The sequence below is a fragment of the Acipenser ruthenus genome, chromosome 36 (assembly GCF_902713425.1).
Source record: "Acipenser ruthenus chromosome 36, fAciRut3.2 maternal haplotype, whole genome shotgun sequence".
In the NCBI taxonomy this organism is placed as follows: Eukaryota; Metazoa; Chordata; class Actinopteri; order Acipenseriformes; family Acipenseridae; genus Acipenser; species Acipenser ruthenus.
In genome coordinates, this window is record NC_081224.1 from 4,576,070 (window position 1) to 4,589,249 (window position 13,180).

General features: G+C 40.0%; 1 protein-coding gene and 1 non-coding gene across 4 annotated transcripts in view; both read left to right on the top strand.

Moving 5' to 3' along the window:
• The window catches only part of LOC117402047 (transportin-2), a 77,581-nt gene that overhangs the window by 41,716 nt on the left and 22,685 nt on the right, over positions 1 to 13,180 (top strand). For 2 of the 3 annotated variants that reach the window (XM_059008339.1, XM_059008340.1), the window contains exons 14-17: positions 1,725 to 1,896; positions 2,549 to 2,635; positions 5,049 to 5,156; positions 5,822 to 5,986. In XM_059008339.1, coding sequence (XP_058864322.1) covers positions 1,725 to 1,896; positions 2,549 to 2,635; positions 5,049 to 5,156; positions 5,822 to 5,986 — 532 coding nt within the window. The remainder of the gene's footprint in view (positions 1 to 1,724; positions 1,897 to 2,548; positions 2,636 to 5,048; positions 5,157 to 5,821; positions 5,987 to 13,180) is intronic. The other variant, XM_059008341.1, reaches the window with a different exon arrangement.
• On the top strand, positions 2,394 to 2,464 carry LOC117402102 (small nucleolar RNA SNORD41). The gene has a single exon (XR_004544403.1). It is a non-coding gene; the product is annotated as a small nucleolar RNA SNORD41 (small nucleolar RNA).

Here is a 13,180-nt window from a genome sequence, read left to right on the forward strand (position 1 = left end):
CGGATGGCTTGACATTCTCCTCTAGAATCTTCTGATACAATGCGGAATTCGTGGTTGTGTCACTGGTGGCAAGTCATCCAGGTCCTGAGACAGCAAAGCAGCCCCAAATCATCACACTCCCACTACCATGCTTGACGGTTGGGATGAGGTTCTTCTGTTCAAATGCTGGTTTTCGCCAAACAATGTTTCTCAGTGAGGCCAAAAAGTTCTACCTTTGACTCTTCTGTCCAGAGAACATTGTTCCAGAAGTCTTGTGGATCATCTATGTGCTCTTTGGCAAACTTCAGAATGGGCAGCAATGTTCTTTTTAGAGAGCAGCGGTTTCCTCCTGGCTATCCTTCCATGAACACTATTCTTGTTCAGTCTTTTTCTGATAGTTGTCATGAACACTTACATTAGCCAAGGCGAGAGTGGCCTGCTGATGTTACTCTGGGGTTCTTTGACTTCTTTGATTTTCCGGTTTGTTCTTGGAGAGATTTTGGTAGGATGACCGCTCCTGGGAAGAGTGACTGTGGTCTTGAACTTTCTCAATTTGTAGACCATCTGTCTGACAGTGAATTGGTGGAGCCACAAATCCTTAAATGGTTTTGTAACCCTTTCTAGACTGAGCATAAGTAACTGTTTTTCTGAGATCCTCAGAGATTTCTTTTGATTTGTGGCATGACGTGTTTCCACACACCTGTATGGGGAAGATCAAACTCACAAAGTTGCTGATCTTTTATATAGGGTGGGGCCTCCCAAACTCACCCCTGAAGATCTACCTAATTATTTAACCCTTTGCGGTCCTATGTCGGACCTGGTCCGACATTGCAATTATTCCTATACGGTCCAATGTCGGACCCGGTCCGACATCATCAAAAAGATGCAAAAAACGGGTTTCTAGTCGTTTTTTCTCCGGAAAAAGCAGAGAAAACCATTCAATGGATGAGTGGGAGCGACAGGAGCCGTGACAAGCCGGAAAAAAAGGGCGTATCTCATGAATAGTCATACTTGCCCCTGGCATCAGATAACGGCAGCCATAAGGAAACAAACTGGCTGCTACTGCATCAGCGCTCGGAGAATATCAGGCATTTGCAGTGCTTTTTTCAGATGTTATAGTAGTAAAATAATGACTTGGATCGCATTATTGAGGCATTTGGTGATAAAACGAGTGATCGGGAGATGATTGATCGGTATGTACGACTATTACTAATTATTATTATTATTTATTTATTAGCATATGTGAAAGCTATAGCGAACGAAAGGGTGGGGCGGGGCTGGAGATTATTGAGTGCTTTGTTGATATGCAGGGCCTTTTAAACCCGTTTGACTGTGGGGGAAAAAAATACTTTTAAACAGCGCGTCTAAAATTAACTGCACGTGTTAAAATAAATTGGACCTGATGCGCCTGACACGCACTTAATAAATGGACTGCAAAGGGTTAAACACCTGATTCAAGTTATCCCCTTAACTGAGCTAATAACCAGGGGTTCACTTACTTTTTCACATACCCTGAATCTTAATTACTCATAGTTTTGTCTAATTCATATATCATTTTGTTTCAAAAGACATGGAATTGGTTAATATAAACCCTACTGGATATTTAAGAAAAATTGATTCAAGAAGGCTATCATTGTAAAACTATGGAATTTCCATAATTATCATTGGGGTTCACTAAGTTTTTTTCTCGACCTGTATTTACTCTTGCTCTTGCTCTCTTTTCTTCTCCCCCCCCCCATGCGCAGTGCCTTTGCAACACTGGAAGAGGAGGCCTGCACAGAGCTGGTTCCCTACCTGAGCTATATCTTGGACACGCTGGTGTTTGCCTTCGGGAAGTACCAGCACAAGAACCTGCTCATCCTGTATGACGCCATTGGCACACTGGCAGACTCTGTGGGGCACCACCTCAACCAGCCGGTGAGTCCGCACACGCTAGACACAAATGGAGATTACATAAAGGGGCATTCAGAACAGAAAATAGAAGGCACTTTTTTACACTGAGAATTGTGAGGGTCTGGAACCAACTCTGTAATGTTGTTGAAGCGGACACCCTGGGATCTTTCAAGAAGCTGCTTGATGAGATTCTGGGATCAATAAGCTACTAACAACCTAACAAGGATGATGGGCTGAATGGCCTCCTCTCGTTTGTAAACTTTGTTGTTGTTATTATAAGGCTGTAAAGGATTAAATGTAAATGCAATTTGTAAATGGCTGTAGCACTTTAAATACTGTGCAAAATAATGATTCTATAAATTCTAAATCCATTTGCTTTACATCCCTTAATCCAAAAAGACTCAGAAGAAACTGCTTTTTATGTTAGTTTTATCTCGCACTCTGCATTTATCCTACTGTTTAAAAAAGAAAAAAAAAAAAAAAGAAATTGGCCTGTTAGATTACTGGTGCATTTACAAACTCTGGATATGATGCACACCATGAAAACATGACTGTACTGTGATGCTGTTTGTATTCATACTGTCTGATCCAGAGACCTGTTATTTTCATGAATCCTCCTGTGTATCTTTGTCTATGTAGCTATTCTGATATCCCCCTTTTTAACCCCCCTTTACAGGAGTACATACAGAAGCTGATGCCCCCTCTGATTCAGAAATGGAATGAGCTGAAGGATGAGGATAAAGATCTTTTCCCTCTGTTAGAGGTGAGGGATGAACTATAGATGGGGGGGGGGGGGAGAAAACATGTTACAAGTTAAGTATTTAGCTTATCCTACATTTGTGAAAAAGGAGGAAGTATATTACTATGCATTTGTCCATGTCTCATGATAGTTAATAATAATTAGGGCTTCTGATTTTCAGTTTTAACCGATAAAACCAGATAAAAACACCCCAATACAATAAATAAATAAATGAAATCTGTGGATAGCCAATAAACACTGGAAAACACTGGAAAAACTGTGGAAATGGTTAATCAATTCATGTTGACTACCCTATTCCCATTAAAAAATAAAACTTACTACAAAAATATGAAATACATTTCCCAGTGCTGCTGGGCAACGTCCCGCCTTCCTGACTTGCATCTATCATTGATTCGTTCTCAATACTTTAAACCCGCCCCAGCTACTGAGTGTCGGCACATTCCTACATTTCTACTGGAGACACCACTTGCGGGATTTTAAATGAGATTACAATCAGGATGGAGGCTTGATAGCGGAATTTCAAGCTGTGTTACAGTTAAGACACTGAGGATTTAAAACGGAATTGTGGCGAAATGTACAAAAATGCCTAGACACAAAAACCCCAGAAGAATGTGACCGTAGGGATTTCGTTGTGGAAGACAGCAATGGAGGTACAACTTAACTGTGCAAGTACTGTCGTTGGTACTATACATATTTTGACAGAAAAAAAAAAATGCTCAAGCATTTTGGAAAGTAACCGAAAACACTAATTTCATCCAGTATATCAAAAACGAAAGCACCGAAAAAAAAAAAGGATTTACATAACGCAATAGCTAAAAAGCATAGAAAAATACAATTAATAAAACCCGAAAAACAGAAGCACTAATAACATACATTATCAGTCTACAAAGTTTGTCTGTAAGGGGTTTGAGTGTTATAATTGACCAAATCTATCCCCTCACTCTCTCAGCTTACTCGTGAGTGTTTCAAAATGGCGGAGGTACAAGACCAGTGCGGCGACTGGTGTAATTTCTACACATATTGGACTTTTTACCCAACATATCTGTATGCATTCTTTGTAAAATAATAAATAAATGGAGTATTTTTCCTTTTAAATGAAGTGAATCTGCAGCACCACATGCAACATTAGAAACACGCTCAGCTTGTTTGTTTGGTCTGCCTTACATTAACGAATATTCTATAATATAACTGCATTTAAAAAGAAATTAATGGACAAATAGGGCAGTGTTGAAGGTGAACTATATAACGCTGTTCTTTTTTTTAAAATAGTTTTGGTATTTATCCGTTTTTATTTGTGGCAGAAAGGGGACGTTAGAATAAGAACTATATTAAAATTAGGTAACTTTGCAGTGTTAAAATTTCTAGCTAATCAAGAGCACATTATAAAAAATGATATATGTACTATAAGTCAATCATATTGGAGAGAAAAAAACACAGTAGTACTTTAAGACTTTGCAAAAGAACAGAAAAGGCAGATGCAGGAACTCAGATATGCAGAAGGTTACAAAATAAATAAGCTAACTGCTGAAGTCATTCACAGATGTATTCAAAGAATCGTTGAAGAAATAATTTTGGGAAGTTTGTTTGCTGTATAAAAAATGTTATTGGGCTGAATAATTGTTAAATTGTTTATGTTTTTGGGAAGTTTATTGTATTTTACTGGGCAACAATACTTGCATACAATAGAAACATCTAATTGCAAGTGTAAACTGAACTGTAGCCACCTGTAAATAAAACATGCAATATGGAACAATCACAGTACTGAGGAACAGTGCTCTCCACATAGTTTTCAATCCGTACAGGACTCTTGCATGTGTTTGAATTCACTGCCGCTAAAGCCATGGTGTTGGCTCTCGATGCAAGTGCAATAGAGGCATTAAACAGCAGATTTTCTGCATCTTTAATAAATTCATCCAAAAACAACGCTAGTGCTGTGTTTTCCGCCATCTTGAAAGTTCTCTCTTCCTAACACACTGTTCAGTAAGAGCTAACTTACTTATGTTGCGTAGCGCCACGGCAGTGCGCTCTGCCAATTGAACGCAGCCCTGGTTTTACTATGAGTTTAATTGGACACACCTGAGCATGTTACCTATACAATGGGGCTTACCAAGCATACTAAAATGGGGGAAACTGCTGTGCAGTGGGAGGCTTATTTCCAGCCCTTGGTATATAAGCATTGGTAGGGGTTCTCTTCCAGTGACAGCTGATACTATTAAATGTTGGGAACGATCGGGCAACTTGTCCCATCCACCTGGGGTTTCACAGGGAAAAGCATTCTGTAGTGCTTCCAAGATCTTTTTTTCTACCCTTGGATTGCATTTAATAACTAACACATTGACCTTCTTCCTGTGTCTGTGAAAGGTGCTTGCTGACTAATAACCCTCTGTTTGTGTGTGTGTCTCAATCTGTTTTGCAGTGTCTATCTTCTGTTGCCACAGCCTTGCAGAGTGGGTTCCTGCCCTACTGTGAGCCTGTGTATCAGCGCTGTGTCACCCTGGTGCAGAAGACCCTGGCTCAGGCCATGGTGAGTGCCTTTTAATTTAGTTATTGATTGGAAAAGGGTCTACTAATAGTTTTGGTGTGTTAAATGTTTTCCAAGTTAAATGTGTAGCGGTTGTTTATTCAATATTTATTCAGTCTTTAACATATGTAAACGTAATGTATTTTGTCTCATCCTCATTAATGTTGTAGTGCATCATAAACTGCAATGTAATGGAGGCATTTTTTGTTTTGTTTTTTTGCGTTACAGAATTTTCCAATATGTAAATGAAATGTTTTAGCATGAATGTATCCTACAGTTGAAAATTAAGAAAATAATCAAACATCCCTAATAGTAGTGCTTCAGTGCATAAAATCCACTAAGTCTGTTCTTGACCAAGTCTCCCATCACTCTGTAGAAGTTATACTTCCTTACATTCAACACATTATGGAACTCGGGTTGTGTTGCCTGGTGATACAGGAGCAAAAGCACTACACAGCTACTCTCTAGTCTACACAAATGGTTCTTGAAATGATGTAACTTAATTCAATGACAAACATTTGAACTGTTCAAGACATTGAGAAAGACTATTCAGTTTCTCTTAGTATTTCTGTGTTGTGTTTAATAGCAATGGATGATGCAGTTAATCTTCACAGCCTCCTCTTTCTCTCTCCTCTTCCCCCCCCCCCCCCCCCCCACTGTGTTTTCAGATGTATAGCCAGCACCCTGACCAGTATGAGGCCCCTGACAAGGATTTCATGATTGTGGCCCTTGATCTGCTGAGTGGGCTGGCGGAAGGCCTGGGGAGCCACGTGGATCAGCTGGTGGCTCGCAGCAACATCATGACCCTGCTGTTCCAGTGCATGCAGGTACAGGTGATGTCTGACCTCTTTCTATGTTCCCATCAGAGTGGTGAGGGTGTGGTGTTTTGCATGCAAGTGTGGGCGTGGTGTGGTATTTTTTATAATTTTTTTTTTTTTTTAAACCCTTTGCAGTCCATTTTATTAAGTGTGCGTCAGGTCCAATTTTTATTTTCACACGCGCAGTTAATTTTAGATGTGCTGTTTTAAAAGTGTTTTTTTTCACAGTCAAATGGGTTTAACCCTTTGCGGTCCATTGTCGGACTGGGTCCGACATTGCAATTATTCCTCTCAGGTCCTTTGTCGGACTGGGTCCGACATCATTATAGCAACGCAAAAAACGGGTTTCTAGTCGTTTTTTCTCCGGAAAAAGCCGAGAAAACCATTCAATTGCCGAGTGGGAGCGACAGGAGCCGAAACAAGTCGGGGGGGGGGGGGGGGGGGGGGAGGCGGGGAGGCATATCTCATGAATAGTCATATATGGCCCTGGTATCAGATAACGGGGCGGTCATAGTAAACAAGCTGGCTGAGTGCGTCAGCGCACAGAGACTATCATGGACATTTGCAGAGCTTTTTTCAGATGTTATAGTAATAAAATAATGACTTTGATCGCAATATTGAGGAGTTTGGTGATAAAACGAGTGATCCGGAGATGATTGATCGGTATGTACGACTATTATTTTTATTATTATTTATTTCTTACATAGATGAAAGCGATGGCGAAAGAAAGGGTGTGGCGGGGCTGGAGAAGCCTAGTGAGTGCTTTGTTGATATGCAGGGCCATTTAAACCTGTTTGACTGTGGAAAAAAATACATTTTAAACAGCGCGTCTAAAATTAACTGCGCGTGTGAAAATAAATTGGACCTGACGCGCCTGACGCGCACTTAATAAATGGACTGCAAAGGGTTAAAAGGCCCTGCATATCAACAAAGCACTCACTAGGCATCTCCAGCCCCCCCCCCTTTCGTTCGCTATAGCTTTCACATATGCTAATAAATAAATAATAATAATAATAATAAGTCGTACATACCGTTCAATCATCTCCGGATCACTCGTTTTATCACCAAACGCCTCAATAATGCGATCCAAGTCATTATTTTATTACTATAACATCTCAAAAAAGCTCTGCAATTGTCCGTGATATTCTCTGTGCGCTGATTCAGTAACAGTCAGCTTGCAATTATTCCTATCGGGTCCAATGTCGGACCCTGTCCGACATCAAAAAGATGCAAAAAACGGGTTTCTAGTCGTTTTTTCTCTGGAAAAAGCCGAGAAAACCATTCAATGGCTGAGTGGGAGCAACAGGAGCCGAGACAAGCCGAAAAAAAAAAAAGGGCGTATCTCATGAATAGTCATACTTGCCCCTGACATCAGATAACAGTGGCCATAAGGAAACAAGCTGGCAAGCTAGCGCACAGAGAATATCACGGACAATTGCAGAGCTTTTTTTGAGATGTTATAGTAATAAAATGACTTGGATCTCATTATTTAGGAGTTTGGTGATAAAACGAGTGATCAGGAGATGATTGATCGGTATGTACGACCATTATTATTATTATTATTTATTATTATTATTATTATTATTTATTTCTTAGCATATGTGAAAGCTATAGTGAACGAAAGGGTGGGGCGGGGCTGGAGAAGCCTAGTGAGTGCTTTGTTGATATGCAGGGCCATTTAAACCTGTTTGACTGTGGAAAAAAATACATTTTAAACAGCGCGTCTAAAATTAACTGCGCGTGTGAAAATAAATTGGACCTGACGCGCCTGACGCGCACTTAATAAATGGACTGCAAAGGGTTAAAAGGCCCTGCATATCAACAAAGCACTCACTAGGCATCTCCAGCCCCCCCCCCTTTCGTTCGCTATAGCTTTCACATATGCTAATAAATAAATAATAATAATAATAATAAGTCGTACATACCGTTCAATCATCTCCGGATCACTCGTTTTATCACCAAACGCCTCAATAATGCGATCCAAGTCATTATTTTATTACTATAACATCTCAAAAAAGCTCTGCAATTGTCCGTGATATTCTCTGTGCGCTGATTCAGTAACAGTCAGCTTGCAATTATTCCTATCGGGTCCAATGTCGGACCCTGTCCGACATCAAAAAGATGCAAAAAACGGGTTTCTAGTCGTTTTTTCTCTGGAAAAAGCCGAGAAAACCATTCAATGGCTGAGTGGGAGCAACAGGAGCCGAGACAAGCCGAAAAAAAAAAAAGGGCGTATCTCATGAATAGTCATACTTGCCCCTGACATCAGATAACAGTGGCCATAAGGAAACAAGCTGGCAAGCTAGCGCACAGAGAATATCACGGACATTTGCAGAGCTTTTTTTGAGATGTTATAGTAATAAAATGACTTGGATCTCATTATTTAGGAGTTTGGTGATAAAACGAGTGATCAGGAGATGATTGATCGGTATGTACGACCATTATTATTATTATTATTTATTATTATTATTATTATTATTTATTTCTTAGCATATGTGAAAGCTATAGTGAACGAAAGGGTGGGGCGGGGCTGGAGATTATTGAGTGCTTTGTTGAAATGCAGGGCCTTTTAAACCAGTTTGACTGTGGGGGAAAAACAATACTTTTAAACAGCGCGTCTAAAATTAACTGCGCGTGTGAAAATAAATTGGACCTGACGCGCCTGACACGCACTTAATAAATGGACTGCAAAGGGTTAACACTAGAATGGCCTGTTTTATAGGCATACTATCTGTATAATGTGAAATAATGTGTTATCTTGTAACAATTGTAAGTCGCCCTGGATAAGGGCGTCTGCTAAGAAATAAATAATAATAATAATAATACCTAGAACAACCATGACCAGTGAATTTGACCAGCGTATTAAAAATATGAATATTCTAATGAAAGGACAAACAATTGAATGTCGTAGTTTTATTCAGGAACGTCATATAAAGCATCTACACCACCGAAACATTGTAAACAAAGACATTTGAACAGAAATGTGTTTATATACAGACATATTACATAACGCACAACCTCAAATATTTGAAAATAAGTGTGTCTGTGTATATACAGATATATCATACATACAAAACTGTACAACTGAAACTATTTAAATAAGTATGAAATTAAATAAACTGGTTTTATATTGCCTATATAACAAAGCGCATGTACGCAACCGAAGCTATGCGTTTATATACAGACATACGATAATCTAAATGACATGAATAAATAAACATTTGAATAGAATGGGCTTCATTTACAATCGTTTACAAAGTCTAAGTGCTGGCACAAGTCACACAGATCCTGTGATTTTCAAAATATGCAGTCCACTTACCACAGACTGTCTTTGGGCATTTGGCACAGCTATCAACAGTAACCAAGGCTTCTGGCACCAAATGCTCCATGGGCATATATACTAGTACTATGAAAGCTTCTAATTCCTCCAAGGGCATTGACCAGGGATCATCTTGGTGTCACTGCTGCTGGAAGATTCATGTTCGCAAACCCAGTCTGCTTCAGAGCCAGATTTGTCATTGTCCGTCTTTGCTGCGTCAGTATCTTGTTTGGTAAAATTGGCAGTGTCTTCAGTGATCCATTTGCAATGTGTATGGGGTGGGGGGAATGAATTTCTTAGAAAAACTAGTGACTTACAGTAACCACTGCAGACAAGACAGCCTGGTGCCGTGAGCTGCAGAGGCTGATTGATGGGCGATCAGGAGGCTCATTGAAACAATAGAAATATTATTATTATTATTATTATTATTATTATTATTATTATTTATTTCTTATTTCTTATTTATTTATTTCAAATATCAACAAACTGCTCACTTGAGCAATGCAGACTGATCTAATCGAACTTCAATACATGGCTGCAAGTCCAGACTGATGCATATAAAATATATTATTTGTATTAATTTGACCGCTCCTGGTCGGAATAGGTGTGACCAGTATTTTATCGATCTTTTGGTAATTGGTACATAGGCCTGATTTGGGCCAGCCCTGCCCAATATAAATCTGACTAACTTTGGCCCTTACCATCAGAGTGAAGTTGTCCGCACACAGGTTCTAGAGGCACATCATGCCATGAACAAAAGAAATTCCTGAAGACTTCTGGAAAAAAGTTGTTGATGCCTATCAGTCAGGTTACAAAGCCATTTCTAAGGCTCTGGGGCTCCACCGAACCACAGTCAGAGCCATATTGTCCAAATGAAGAAAGTTTTGGATGGTAGTGAATCTTCCCAGGAGTGGCCGTCCTGCCAAAATCTCCAAGAACCCTAGAACAACATCCAGGGATCTGCAGGCCTCTCTCGCCTCGGCTAAGGTCAGTGTTAATGACTCCACCATCAGAAAGACACTGGGCAAAAATGGGATTCATGGCAGAGTAGCAAGGTGGAAACCATTGCTCACTAAGAAGAACATGAATGCTCGTCTCAAATGTGCCAAAAAGCACCTGGATGATCCTCAAGAGTTCTGGAACAATGTTCTATGGACAGATGAGTCAAAAGTGGAACTTTTTGGCCGACATGGGTCCCATTATGTCTGGCGAAAACCAAGCACTGCATTCCACAGTAAGGTCAAACATGGTGGTGGTAGTGTCATGGTTTGGGGATGCTTTGCTGCATCAGGACCTGGATGCCTTGCCATCATTGAAGGAACCATGAATTCTGCTCTTTATCAGAGAATTCTACAGGAGAATGTCAGGCCATCCGTCTGTGAGCTGAAACGCAGCTGGGTCTTGCAGCAAGACAAAGATCCGAAACACAAGGAAGTCTACATCAGAATGGCTGAATAACAAGAAATTTAAAGTTTTGGAATGGCCTAGTCAAAGTCCAGACCTAAACCCCATTGAGATGTTGTGGCAGGACCTAAAACGAGCAGTTCATGCTCGAAAACCCACAAATGTCACGGAGTTGAAGCAGTTTTGCATGGAGGAGTGGGCCAAAATTCCTCCACGCCGCTGTGAGAGACTAATCAATAACTACAGGAAGCGTTTGGTTGCAGTTATTGCTGCTAAAGGTGGTGTAACCAGTTATTGAGTCTAAGGGGGCGATTTACTTTTTCACACGGGGGCATTGGGTGTTGCATAACTTTCTTTAATAAATAAATGAAATATGTATCACATTTGTTATTTGTTCACTCAGGGTCCCTTTTATCTAATATTAGGTTTTGGTTGAAGATCTGATAACATTGGTTTTATGTTGGGGAAATATTTTTAAGAAAAATAAACTGAAATATCTTGCTTGCATAAGTATTCAACCCCTGTGCTGTGGAAGCTCCCAGTTTACACCGATGAAAGAAATTGCCCTAACGAGGACACAATTACCTTACCATTGGCCTCCACCTATGAACCATTAAAGTTGCTGTCACATTTTCTGGATAAAAACCCCACTGTTGAAGGATCATTGGTCAGGCTGTGAATCTGAAGGAAAATGAAGACCAAAGAGCATTCTACAGAAGTTAGAGATAAAGTAATACAAATGCATAGATTAGGGTACAAAATAATATTCAAGTGTTTGGATATCCCAGTGAGCACAGTTGGATCAACAATCAGGAAGTGGAAGCTGCATCACACCACCCAGGCACTGCCAAGAAAAGGCCGTCCCTCAAAACTCAACACTCAAACAAGAAGGAGACTTGCGAGAGAAGCCACAGAGAGGCCAACAATCACTTTGAAGGAGCTACAGAGTTCAGTGGCTGGGAGTGGAGTAATGGTGCACCAGTCAACCATATCAAGAGCTCTGCATAACACTGGCCTGTATGGGAGAGTGGCAAGAAAGAAGCCGTTACTCAAAAAGTACCATCTGAAAGCACGTCTGGAGTTTGCCAGAAAGCATGAGTGTGACCCAGCTGCGATGTGGGAAAAGGTTTTGTGGTCAGATGAGACTAAGATGGAGCTTTTTGGCCAAAACTCAAAGCGCTATGTGTGGCGCAAACCTAACACTGCCCATGCCTCAAGACACACCATCCCTACAGTATGGTGGTGGCAGCATCATGCTGTGGGGATGCTTCTCATCAAAATTGAAGGAAGAATGGATGGAGCAAAATACAGGGAAATACTGCAAGAGAGCCTGCTTCAGTCTGCTAAAAAACTGAAGCTTTAAGAGGAAATTCACCTTTCAGCAGGACAATGATTCCATGCACAAGGCCAAAGCAACATTGGAGTGGCTCAAGAACAAAAAGGTGAATGTCCTACAGTGGCCCAGTCAAAGTCCTGATCTCAATCCTATTGAGAGTCTGTGGCACTATTTGAAAATTGCGGTCCACAAGCGTCGTCCAACCAACCTGGAGCAAATCTGCCAAGAAGAATGGGCCAAAATCACTCCGACACTGTGTGCAAAGCTGGTACATACTTACCCCAAAAGACTTAAAGCTGTTATTGCAGCGAAAGGTGGCTCTGCCAAATATTAATGTGTGGGGGTTGAATACTTATGCAAGCAAGATTATTTCAGTTTTTTATTTTACTTAATATTTCCCAACATAAAACCAATGCCACCTTACAGTAATTGATTTTGAGTTTCAGTGTTTTAAAATAAAATATCAAACAGAACGAAATTTCAATGTACCATTTGTAATTCAGTAATACGATAGAATTGGTCAGGCATCTGAATACTTTTGCAAGGCACTGTATATATATTAGATGTAGACTTTCTATAGGCACTAAATTATATATATATATATATATATATATATATATATATATATATATATATATATATATATATATATATATAAATAAATAAATTAGTGCCTACATCCCCTTGAACTTTCACATTTTGTCAGTGCCTCAGTTTCATGCATTTAAATGAGATTTTTTTTTCCACTACACACCATACTCCACACTGTAAGGGGGGAAAAAAAAAAATTATAAAAAAAATATATATTAAATACAAAACTGAAAGATCATAATTGAATAAGTCTCCACCCCCCTGAGTTAGCAGTTATCTTGTTTGTTTATGTCAGTGTTATCTATGTGGTGTCGGGTCTATCAGTATTCATGAGATACGCCTTTTTTTTTTTTTTTTTTTTTTTTTTTCGGCTCCTATCTGTCTCACTTGGCCATTGAATGGTCTTCTCGGCTTTTTCCGGAGAAAAAACGACTAGAGACCTGTTTTGCGTCTTTTTGATGATGTCGGACAGGGTCCGACATTGGACCGGAAAGGGAAAATTGCGATGTCGGACCAGGTCCGACATGGACCTGGTCCGACATCGCAAAGGGTTAATGCA